At 48.4% G+C, this 12,704-nt stretch overlaps 2 protein-coding genes across 2 annotated transcripts in view; one reads left to right on the top strand and one right to left on the bottom strand.

Annotated features, from left to right (window-relative positions):
* Nucleotides 1-722: 722 nt before the first annotated feature.
* GINS3 (GINS complex subunit 3) lies at nt 723-5,663 on the bottom strand. Its single transcript, XM_028501932.2, has 3 exons — nt 5,304-5,663; nt 2,901-3,134; nt 723-1,214 (listed from the first exon to the last, which is right to left on the bottom strand). The coding sequence occupies exons 1-3, from the start codon at nt 5,487-5,489 to the stop codon at nt 984-986; spliced, it is 651 nt and encodes a 216-aa protein (XP_028357733.1). The 5' UTR covers nt 5,490-5,663; the 3' UTR covers nt 723-983.
* The window catches only part of PRSS54 (serine protease 54), a 32,961-nt gene continuing 25,729 nt past the window's right edge, over nt 5,473-12,704 (top strand). The window contains exon 1 of the mRNA XM_036011902.1: nt 5,473-5,575. The gene's annotated coding sequence lies outside the window, so the exon portion shown is untranslated. The remainder of the gene's footprint in view (nt 5,576-12,704) is intronic.

Genomic DNA, 12,704 nt, shown 5'->3' with positions numbered 1-12,704 from the left:
TCATAACCAGCAAACTCAAGTCCTGATTTCGAGGGAACAAGGGCTGGTTAACACCCTTGAATAACTACTTTGCAGTCCGACTGCCTGACGGCTTTCCTGGGGAGGGAGTGGGGGGGCTGAGGGGGCTGTGACAATCACAGCAACAAAAACAAGCTCCATTGAAAAGCATTCCCCCTCAAGGCTGACTGTCAAGTCCCGTGACTCCCCGAGCACAAAGGAGGAAAGCAGCGTCTCCTTTTTAGTAAAAACCGTGATATTTGGCTGCCTTCCCCTTCCTTATTCTTATGATTATGGAAGTTGGGGTAGTAACTCCCCACAGGCAGGTGACAGGAGATATCGACAAGTCGGGGCACTGTCCTCCATGCAACCAGGAAGACGAGTCAACTCAGTTCAAGAGAACATTCCCTGAACAGACTAAGACGGCCTCATCTGCCCTTCGGAGCTGGGGACACTGGACATCAAAGGCTGTCCACACCCAGCCTAAGGAGTTCCACTTCTATTGCAATGCGTGCATTAACAATCTTTATTCCTGGCTGGCGTAGCTCAGTGGATTGAGCTCGGGCTGGGAACCAAAATGTCCCAGGTTCAATTCCCAGTCAGGATACATTCCTGGGTTGCAGGCCATAACCCCTAGCAACCGCACATTGATGTTTCTCTCTCTCTCCCTCCCTCCCTTCCCTCCCTAAAAATAAATAAATAAAATCTTAAAAAAAAATCTTTATTTACAAAGGACATTGATGTCTCCACGTTGTGGCCGCGTGGGTGAAGCAGGCCTGGGCTGGGGGTCAGGAAGGTGGGATAGTTCTGGAAGACTTACAGTGCCAGGGGCCCCCTCCCAAGCAGACGACACCCCTGCCTCGACGGCTGCAGGACATCAGCCATGAGAAGAGGTATGACTCCAGCCCATTACAGGGTCCCCCAGGCTCTTAACAAGGACACACAGGGAAGGGTCTGCAGGGAGCAATCCCGTGCTCTCCCGGCCCTCAGTGGTCCAGGTCAGGGAACTTTCTCTTCCTGTAGTTCTGGACGAGGCTAGAGGCTGTGATCTGGGAAGCCTGCCCCTTCTCCCAGCACTGGAAGTCATTCAGTCCTCTCTGCCCGGTCTGAAACAAGCCCCTCTCCATCTCGTCCAGCTTGGCTACCAGCGCCGACGTGTCTTCATTGTAAGCATTCTGGGAGGAGTCCATGATGCGGCGGAAGCGTCCAATAAATGTCTAAGGAAGAAGAGAAAAATCAGATTCACTATTATCCCCAAACATCTGAATGGCACGAAAGGGGAGAATCTGGTCTCACAACTCAGGCAGAAGGAGGCCTGCGTAAGCCCTTTCACATCACCGAGCCTCGAGTTCCCTGCCTGTGAAATGGGTCGTTGTGGAAATCCAACGAAGGAACAGGAGTAGGGCACCTGGCAAGTGGCCAGCGGGAGCAAGCTCCACGGAAAGTGGCACTCGTTACTGTCATTAGCAACAAAGGCCATGATACTACACACTTGCAGACAGGTTTCAACTACAAAACTCCCGATGTAACTGAGTGCACTTTCTGCCGTTTTCAGGCTGAGAGTGGGACGAAGACCCAGACGATCCAGGGGGGTCAGTTCAGGGCTCTGAGCCCAACCCACAAGGCCCCGCTTCAGCTCGGCACCCGTCTCCCGGCAAACTCACCCAACATGTGAGCAACTCCCGCCCCTGGCACTTCAAAGCAGTGAGGGACAAAGACAACAATAACTCCCCTGAAAAGGGCAGGGTTCCAATTCAAGGGCATGTCCTGGCGACATTAGAAGGTGAACGATTTCCACCCAGAAGGGACCCCGAAGCTTGAACGGTCTACAGTCTGTGTGTTGCCTTCTTGTTCTGAGCAGAGTGGCGAGCAGGATATAGCAGCTTCCTATTTAGCTACCACGTTAAAAACAGCACTAGTGTGTGTTAGGCCAGACAACCTTTAAGCCTGATGGAGGGTGTCAGCACAGCCCAGGGAGCTAAAGTGTTTTGAGCTGACAGTTTTGATAAAGCTACTGATGAGGAAGTAAAACAGAAGGCAGAAAGGACGGTTTCTTCTCGTTTTAACAGGATAAAAAATAACTACAAAAGTTAAAGTAAGGTTATAGAGTAAAAGATAGTAACATAGTAACAAGTAACTGTGTAAAAAGTCACCATTTGCCCTGGCTGGTGTAGCTCAGTGGATCGAGCATGGGCTGTGGACCAAAGGGTTGCAGGTTTGATTCCCAGTCAGTGCACATGCCTGTGTGCAGGCCGGGTCCCCAGTGGGGGCCATGTGAGATGCAACCACACAATGATGTTTCTCTCCCTCCTTCTCTCCCTCCCTTCCCCTCTCTCTAGAAATAAAATAAATAAAATCTAAAACAAAAAAGTCACCATTTATGACATGGCTCTACCCAATCTCAATGGGACTCTGTAATTGTGGCACTATTATTATGCCCCTTTCCAGGTGAAGAACTAATGTCTAGAGAGGTCAAGTAGCTTGGCCGAGTCACACAGCCAGCGCACAGCAGAGCCAGGTCCTCGCCCCAGAGCAAGGCAAGGGCACAATGACCAAACACTGCAGGTATTTCCAATAGGGCCCCTCGGACCAGGCCCGGGGCTCGGCCGAGACTGTGTATTTAAGTCCCTGACACCTGCCATCAACCATCACCCCTCTCATTTCCAGGACTTTCTTCTGGTCCCAACTCTTAGCAAGCAAATGTGAAGAGCAGTAGACAAGTCCTGTGTAAGTATATATATAATTGGCAAACAGAGTCTAACTGCAGGCTGACCTGGAATCATAAATAATACGTTAATTGTGTATGTTCTAAACTTCCCTGGGTCCCAGTGACATCTGGTGGCAGCCACAGGCGGCCCCTGACACGTGGGCAGTGCCACAGTTTTCCCGTCACCCGCACTTGCCTGCAGGAGAGACTGGGAAATGTCTGGGTTCTCCGGACTGTCAAAGTGCAGCAGCTGGGAGCCAAAGCCATAGAAGTGGGGCCCCATCTTGTGAAGGTCCACCACGTTGGCGTCGGCGCTGAACACGGTCCTCCACCCCTCCTGGTAGATCTTGGGAAGCTCCACGGAGAGGATCCGCCGCTTGTGGTCGAAAAGTCCTTTGGCCAGCCACAAGGGGAGCTCCAGCTTTGAGCCCTGCGTCAGACAAGAATGAAGATTTTAATAACGACGACAAAGTACATGTGTGTGCGACAAAAAGGAAATACACATTGCATGCGTCATATGGCCTATCCTCTTGGGGACACACTTGTGTGTGAAGTCATACAGCCCTAGGTTCGATTTTGTGTTGCAACGGAATGGAGAAAATGGTTTTATACAGTAAAAACAGGGAGAGCAAAAATGTGGCAGAGGCATAAACAAACACTGTCTTATTCCAGATATTTCAGAGGTACAATGAACATCTCTACTTTCTTTGACTATTCAGTATCTAGTCCACACACGCACTTACAAGTGGCTATGACTGCTAAGCACCGCCCTGGGTGCTGGGGGAGGTAAAGAAATGTGGGATCAGCCTGCAGCCTCTCCCTCCCGATACCACTCCACAGTGTCAGGATGACAGAAAAGAGAAATGTTTCAATACCTTTTTAAAGCCTAATCAGAACTGATAAAGCTTTAAATATGAGAGATGGCCAGGGCAGACCAGAAACTAAGAGAAATAAAAAAAAAAAAAAAAAGGCCCTGGCTAGTGTACCTCAGTGGATTGAGCGTGGGCTGTGAACCAAAGGGTCGCTGGTTTGATTCCCAGTCAGGGCACGTGCCTGGGTTGCAGGCCAGGTCCCCAGTGAGGGCCATGTGAGAGGCAACCACACATTGACGTTTCTTTCCCTTTCTTTCTCTCCCCTTCTCTTGAAAAATAAATAAATAAAAAAATTTTTAAATGCAAACAACTGGGTAGAAGGAGGCAACCAAAAGATTCCATGAAACTGTCATGCTCATTAAAAACAAGTTAACCTGGAGTAGCTCAGTGGATTGAGCGCAGGCTGCGAACCAAAGTGTCGCAGGTTCAATTCCCAGTCAGGGCACATACCTGGGTTGCAGGTCACGGCCCCTAGCAACTGTACATTGATGTTTTTCTTTCTCTCTCTCTTTCTCCCTCCCTTCCCTCTCTAAAAATAAATAAATAAAAATCTTAAAAACAAAACAAAACAAGTCTGATGAACTGTCACAGCCAAGAGGAGCCTAAGCAGACAAGACGACTCAATGCCATGTGGCAGCCTGGATGGGACCCTGGAACAGAAAAGAACCCGAGGTCAAAGTCAGGGAAATCTGAATAAAGTGTGGGCAGCTCGCCTCTGTTGACCCATGTGTCCGAGAGAATTAATTCTTATCTACTACCATGGAAAGTCAATATGTAACATCCAAATTTTCAACAAATCAAGATACATTTAAGACCATTATTTAAAAATACGGAGGTGAATCCTGAAGAAAGTACTAGAAAAAGTAGACCAAGTGGAGCGGAAAGGGAAGGACGCGGGGAAGAACAAGGCAGAGTCAGTCATTTCCTACCCGTCAGTCCTCTCTGACTTTTAAACTTCGTGTATGTGGCACGTTGATAAAAATGAACTCAAACCAAACAAAAACACCTTCTAAACAAAACCGAAGTTAAATAAGAAATAAAAAAATAACCCCTGCAAGCCATGTTCCTGGGGCATATTTGTATGTGAAATCATAGAACCCCCAGTTCGAATCCCAGCTCACCACCTACAGCGACTCTGCCCAAGCTACCAGACTTTCCTGGGCTTCAGTTTCCTTGTATGTAACAACACCTAGTTACAGGGTTGTTGAAGAATTAGAGGGGTAATTAATGGAAAAGTACACTCTCCCCACTCCATCCACGTGGACACCAAAGCCCTGTCAATGGTTGCTGATACCGTCCTCATTACGCAGGGATGAATTTAACAATTTGTGGGTCCCAGACTGATCACAGGCTCTTACCGAACCCAACGCTATTGTTTTAAGGCAAACGTGATCCGAACCCTGATCTTGAAGTATTCGGTAGGAGCCAATTCTAAGGCATGGCGGTGGTGAGAACACTGCTGAACGTGTACAGTTGCAAAAGCAAAATCAGTATGGACCTAGGATAAATTTAGTTTCCGTACAGGTGGCCCAGGCTAGGTGGGGAGACCACTGCAGTGCGCCGGGACCTGCGGACAGTCCCGTTAGCGGGTACCACACTCCCCTCCCCGCCTCCCTCTAAAACTACAAACCCCAGAAGACAGCGCGCCTGGGGAGGCGGCACCCCAAGGCCGCAAAGCCCACCGGGAACTATAGTCTTTCCATGTAGGGCCAAGCCAGAGAGCTAACCTGTGGGATCGTGTTGTCTGTGTCGGCCCCTCCGCTGCGCTCCGGGAAGAAAGCGCCGAGGCGTGGAATGGGGATCTCTGTGCGCACCGGGATCTTCTCGTGGGACATCAGGATGTCGTCCAAGGAAAGAAAGTTCTCCTCAGATCGCAGCGCCCCCGACTCCACCCTAAAATAAGCCTCGGACATTGCGGCAGCTTGAGCTTCTTTGCCTCCAGTCGTGTGATTCGGGAGACCTCAGGGAGTCAGGGATGCAAAAGCAGGAGGAAGCAGAGGTAGGTCGGAATTACCAGAGTTGAATGGGTCGCTGCAGCCGCCTAGCCGAATTGAAACTCGTTTCCCGCGCCCGGGGCGGGCCAGACAGGAATAGTCGATCCAGGCGGGTCAGCCTAGGCAGAAGCAATCGATAAGGACTTATTTCAGTGCGACCAGGGAGCTGGGGAGCTGTAAGTGGGTTGGTCCTCTCGAAGTTTTTTTTCTCTGAGTATATCCCAGTTTAGAAAGAAGCTGGAAATGCCTATTAAAGCTGCAGGATGCGTTTGCACTAGATTGTGTTTATGTGGTCCTTTAAACGTTTGTATGAAATGTAAAACACTTTACATGTTTGGGGGCTTAAATAAAGACGTCGTTGAGCCCTCCATCCCAGGCCTGATCCAGGCAGACCTATTTACCAGTTTTGTCACTGTGCATCTCTGTTCATCTCGTGCCGTGAAAGAAACCGGCAATCTCCTTTTGTGGCTCTTGATTTAAATGCTTAAAAGAGGAAATCTGATTGGTTCAGTTCATCGCTTTGAGGCAGACCACAAGGGGCATAGGTTGCCAGCCACCCTATAGATGGGGTCCCTGTGTCAGGTACCGTCACTGGTCTCGTCGGGGGTGGGGAGGGACTTGAGGGTGCTACTCAATCAGGGCTATGGATGGCGGCAGACTGTTGAGAGATGCACTACAGAACTTTTTTCACGTAAAAGGGCATTTTCTGGGGCTACTAGAGACGTGAGCAAAGGATTCATGGGAAAGGAGCTACATACTGGTGTTTTTAAAATTTTCCTGTATTGTATACTCTGACATCTTAGGGCCCTATGGATGAATTGCCCCTCCCAGGATGAGCTAATTCCTAGACTTACAAACAACTTGCCTGCAAACCTACCTTTCATATACAAACCCACCAATCCAAAGCCATATCCCCAACCACTTCCTCGATTAACTCTCATACTCTAAGCCACCTGTTCTGAAATAACCCCAAGGTCAAATATTGGACAATTAGAGACCATCTTTATAGCCCAAAGTCCACCGACATTATTCAGACCATCCAGCCCGACGCTCACTCAAACTTGCCTGCTCCGCCTTGCCCACTCCCTCCCAGAGAAACCACAAAAAAGGCCCTGGGCCGTGTTCTACGTCTTTTGGGACCTATGAGCGATAAAACTTCCAGTGGTGCTGACTACCCAGTGTCATCATCGCTCAGTCACCTCCATAAATTAAACCCTGGGTATTCCCAAAACAAGGGGCAGTGGAGGAATCGGCTGAATTGTGGAAAGCTGTAGGTGCTGTTCTAAGGAGTTTAGGCTATTCCATAGGAAAAGGGGAAAAAAGCGTGTAAGGTTTTGGAACACGCAGTAACATAAGTCTGAGTTTTAAGAAGAGAATTCTGGCAGTGCAGTGGAAAAGGGAGAGATTACATGCAGGGAAGCCAGCTCGGAAGCTGTTCCGGGGGCAGTACCCAGCAACTAACTGCATATAGGAAGTGAAGGGTAGCCAGGGGTCAAGGGTGGTTCAAGTTCTTAACCTGGTCGAACAGGTGGATGGAGATGTCATGAACAGGTGTGCAGAGCACAGGAAGAGGGGCAGTGGGATGCAAAAGATGAGTTCAGGTTGCATTCTTGGAGTCTGGAGCCGCTGGACAGGCCAGTGGACAGCCCAGGCGAGAAACCAGCCTACAGGTTTCAGAGTTGGGAGGTATCTGTTTAAAGGTCATTACACGAGAGTTTTTTTTCCTTTATCCTATTTTCAGTGTTCATGTTGCTGCAGTATCCACTGAAAAAGTTAACTGTTCACGGTCAACATTGATCATTTCTCTGATGAAATGAATATATGGTGCTGGATATAGTTTGAGATAGAAATAGAAATTAATTTGTCTAATTGAAGGCAATGCAGGCTGTTTGCTGACAAGATAGAAAGCTGTTCTGCTGTCTTCTGTTGAAACAGTGAAGATGGATGCTTAATGATTCCATGCCAGAGAAAGACATTATTTTTGTACCCAGACCAGAGTATTGGCTCTAAGCTCAAATACCACAGTTATTTTAGTATACAGTAACAGGCCCGTGTTTAAGATAACATCAGAGTGCCTTGTTTTTCTTATTTAATGTCTTGGCTCGCCATGAAGTGATTAGTCACTGCTTTGTGTATTTTTATTCTGTTTAATCTGTCCTCTTTGTGAACTAATAAGTGAATATACCAGAAGTGAGATTAGTGAAAGCTTGAACTTATGACATAAATAATTGCATTAACTTACTGACAAAAGTGGCACATCGTTTGTCCAGTATACATCTATCTATATCCTAAATTGTAAGAGCCAGAAATGCTGCTTCTTCTTCTTCTTCTTCTTCTTCTTCATCTTCACCCAAGGACATTTTCTAATTGCTTAGAGAGAGAGAGGAAGGGAGAGAGAAAAACAGAGAGAGAAACATTGATTGGTTGCCTTCCATATGCTCTCTGACTAGGGATCAAACTGCAACCTAGGCGTGTGCCTTGACCAGGAATTGAACCCACAGCCTCTTGCTGTACTGGATGAGACTCCAACCAACCAAACCACACCTGCCAGGGCAAGCCAGGAAGACTTCTTTTCTCTAAGAAAGCTTGTATTCCGTAGCATTTAGCCAACCAGTCTATTAAACAGAATTTCAGTATGTTTAAAGTATTCAGAGTATATTCAGTGTAGTTACTGATGCAGATCCCGACTCCTGGGGTCTGCGGGCTTATGGATGAGATGAGGCAAATTCACATGGACCACCGAGTCCTGTGGAGGAAAAGGGATGGCACGCCCACTCTCTCAAGGAGAGAGCACCTTGACCGGTGTTTGACAGGCTTTTATTGGATTAATTTTGCACAGGAATACAGGGTATATACATAAAGCTCATTGATCATTGCCAGGCAGAAATGATTAAACAATAGATAACATTCAAAGAACTCTGAGGGCTTATTCTGAGTCAGGGTCAGATAGTTAAAGGGCCATAAAACTTTGGAGAACAAACTCACTTCCTGCTTGGACCCTTATCATTTCAACTGAGGGTATTAGCAAAGTAATTTTCATAGGATTTTATGCATTCTTTCTTAGGCCCGATCACCCCAGGGAACCAGCCCTTTCCAGCACAGGGCCACACCCACCTCCAGCATTGTTTCAGGCTTAAATCAGGCAGGGGAAGGAAGGCAGCCAAGAGATTAGGAGACTTCTTGCAAACAGAATGAGGACTCAGGCTATTGTCAAAGCTGAGGGGCGAGGGTCTATCACCCCCTTTTTCTATAGCCCCTCAAGTCCTTCCCTGAGGGCCCCTTTGAGACCATGCCTGTCTTAGGTCGTCCCTCTTTTGAGGAATCTTACCGTCATTGGCTAACCAGTCATCCACCCAGGGCCAAGCAGGGTGAACATAAAGGGGGCAGAGGTGGTTCCCCTACAAGGAAGATAAGCTTTGTCCCCTAAGTGGTTTATGGTCCCAAGGTCCTGTACTCAGCCTTAGCCATGGGGGATTGCAGCTTCTGCAACCAGGCAGGGCAGTTCCGAACAGTTACAGTGCATGGAAGTTCAGTCTTCCAAAAGGTGTGTACTGGATGCCTGAAAAAAACAGAGTGAACTTTCCACTGTCATCCTTTCAAGGTCCTGGAATCCCAGAACTGTGCAGCACACGCAGATTTAGATAAACCAGCTTTAATAAGTACAGGCAGCTTTAAACCTGTGCGTTTGAATACCAGTGCTTTCTAAATTTCTTCCATTGAGTGAGGAAGCTGGTACACAAGTGACAGAAATTCAAATAGGGGTGTGGGGGGGAGGACCTTAGGGTGGGGGCTGTTGGGGGTTTGGGAGAAGAAAATAAAAAATAAATGCACTGGACTTCATCTTTCCAGGTGGTTGCTAAGCCAAAAGTTCTAGGATTTTCTTTGTCCTCTTAGACTCAATAACCAGTCAGTCCATCAGCAAATGTTGGCTCCACCTTCAGAATGTTTCCAGCATTTGACCATTCCTCGTTACTATGGCCCAGGCCACTGTGGTCCCTCACCTGGACTTTAGCTGAGGTCCTTAATGAGGTGGTAAGGAAAGACCATTGACTGGGCTCCACTGATTTAAATTGGCTGTAGTTTTGGTAGAACTGTACTGGATTTTACCTTTACACCAACTGTAAAAGTGGGATGCTTATGCAAAAGATTTAAAATAGCTTAATCCAGCCCTGGCTGGTGTGGCTCAGTGGATTGAGTGTGGGCCTGCGAACCAAAGGGTCACCAGTTCAATTCCTAGTCAGGGCACATGCCTGGGTTGTGGGGCCAGTTCCCCAGTGGGGGGGTGCATGAGAGGCAACCACACATTGATGTTTCTCTTCCTCTCTTTCTCCTTGTCTTCCTCTCTCTCTAAAAATAAATAAATAAAAATCTTTAAAAAATAAATAAATTCCAGGTGTACCACCTTATAATGAGATATCTGTGCACCCTGAGGTCCAGTACACACACAGGGCACTTAGCTCCAGGCCTGGCCTCCAGGGAGGGCTCCACGCACGTGTGTCCTTCTCATCAGCATCATTCACGAGCGTCTGTTCCCTGCCACATCCTCAGCCCCTCGCTCAACACTTCGCGCACAGCGAGCGCTCAGCAGGCGGGCGTGTGTTAAATAACTAAGTCCATTCATGATCCTCATGGATCTCAGCTTGGCCACACACCCCCGTCCTCAATTCCAGTTTCTAAATGTGCTTCAGGGTGATAAACGATACGATCCTTCAACGTTTTCCTGCAAAATTCAGGTAGAATTTATCTCCTATCGGTACCAATGATCAAAGGTGTTTTGTTTTGTTTTGCATTTTGGAACTCCAGAATTTTGTTTGAAATCTTATGTAAGGTGAGTGGATGTAAATCACTGGAGTGCATTTTTACATACTTTAGATGTTCTTTCGGTGGAGCTATTTCTTGAGATCCGAAACGCCTTCAATGAGATCAAAATAAACCGGTGGGCCCCACGCGGCCTCCCGTGCGGGTGTGCTGATGGAGGCCCCGCCCACAGCCTCCGGCAGAGCCAGCGGAAGTTGTGAACCACAGAGATTTTGTGTTTGTGTGTCGCATTCATAAGTGGACACAGAAGCCGCTGTCACACTAGAACAGAGGGACTTGTTTCACCCCGCATTTCATTTTCTGTGTTCCCGGCTGCATAAGATACCCTTCCCCCCTTTCCTATCTGTTCATCTTTTTCTGGTAACTTATGCTATAATTTAGTCCATGACCCGAGAGCCAGAGCATCAGTCCGAAGGGGGTGGGGCGGCAGGTAAATGCGTTGGTTTGAGGAGAATGTTGGGGAAGAAGGGTTGTAATTACAATGACCAGACACCGATCAGACGCCCTGGGGCGCGCGTGTGTGCTGGACCTCTGGGTGCCCAGTGGAGGAAGTAGTAACATGGGGTGGTGACAGCCACCACGGAGCCGGGGGCAGAGGTTGTGGAGCTCAGAAGGAGTGGCGAGTTCTGACGTGGACGGAGGGGGTCTGCAGAGACTTCCCGGGGGAGCGGGTGTCAGAGGGGGGCCTTTGAGTGTGCGGAGGACCTTTTCGGCCAAAACGCAGATGTGAGGAGGGGTCCCTCTGGATCCAAGGATCCCCTGCAGGCGAAGATGCAGGGCTCTTCTAGTTTAACAGAATTAATAAGAGTTTCCTAAAAATATGACCTAATAATCTGTGTTCACATCTGCACAGCCGTCACCCAAGCATTCGTAACCTGGTCAGTCTTACAGGAGCCGATCGAGGGTGTGATCGAGGGTGTGATCGAGGGCGTGATCGAGGGCGGGCCTTCGGCTGCTGCAGCCCTTTCAACACACCCGCCGCCTCTCCCCTCGAGGCCAGTGACTCTGACTTTTTGATGAGTCAGATTCTGTTCTGCATGTCTACGTAAAGAAATTTTAAAACACTCCAGAGCTTACTGATGTAAAACAGCTGTTTCATTATAACTCGCAATTTTGTGGAACGCGAAACCAGGGAGGACTAAGGCTTGTGGATCTTTTGTGTCACGTGACACTGAGACGGTCACTGGTCACTTGGTAGCATTGAGGTGGCAGAGACTGGCCTGGAGGGTCCAAGATGGCTTCAGTGTCAAGCCTGGCACCACTGGGGTGACTGGGGTGACGTGGGGTCTCTCCGTGTCTTTTTTTTTTTTTAAGATTTTTTTTAAAGAGCGGGTAAGGGCGGGGGCGCGGGGGGCGGGGGGAGAAACATCAGTGTGTGGTTGCATCTCATACGCCCCCTACTGGGACCTGATCCGCAACCCAGGCATGTGCCTGACTGGGAATCAAACCGGTGACCCTTTGGTTAGCAGGCCCGTGCTTCTCCGTGTCATTTTTTATAACTGCATGTAAACCTCCAATTACCTAAAAAGGTGTGATTGGCAAAAGCGAGAATGCAGAACAGCGTGTGTAGCACTTAGCCACTTTTGGAAAAATGGGGTCTGTCTATTTATGGATATGCTTGTTGTCGCATAGAATATTTCTAGAAAGATATTAATAAAAGCAGTAACTTGTTTCCTCCAAGGAGGACTAGGAGGTCGAGGGTCGGGGCGGAGGTCACTGTGTGACCTTTTGCACGATTTGACATTTCCAACCTGAGCATGTATGGCTTTAACATTTTACAAAAACATCAAGAAACTAAAAAATAAAAGCAAATGTGAAGTTTAAAGAAATATTTCTTTTGTAGTAAAAGCAAAGATGAGTCCTCACGATCAGCCCTTTCTATACTATAAGGATCCTGTGTCCCCTTTAATGGGGGAAACTGGGACTTTTTAGTGGGAGGAGGGAGGATGAATCCTGGGCAGGCGCCAGCCGCAGGCGGCCCTGTCAAAAGGCCACCTGTGCCTCCTAAATTAATACTTCGGGTGGGAAGGGTGTCCCCACGCCCCATGAACTGACAACCACACCCGCCCTTCGCCCACATTGTGTGGCTGGCGGTATGTGACTTAGGTTCAAGCCACCGCGGTGCAGTCTCAGGGGAAGCTTTCATCTTGTGGAATATCATTACACATAATTTCACATTTAAAGTCAGTCATCAGGCCCAGCCACGTAGGTGTTCCTATGTATTGACATGTTGAGTCAGAGGGTGTGCTGAAGGCAGCAAAGGCCCACACTTCGGCAGGAACCGGGGACGCCCCTCTGCTCCTTCTGATCCTTGCG

Source organism: Phyllostomus discolor, chromosome 12 (assembly GCF_004126475.2).
Source record: "Phyllostomus discolor isolate MPI-MPIP mPhyDis1 chromosome 12, mPhyDis1.pri.v3, whole genome shotgun sequence".
Taxonomy (NCBI): domain Eukaryota; kingdom Metazoa; phylum Chordata; class Mammalia; order Chiroptera; family Phyllostomidae; genus Phyllostomus; species Phyllostomus discolor.
This window is presented reverse-complemented; position numbering and strand designations above follow the sequence as displayed.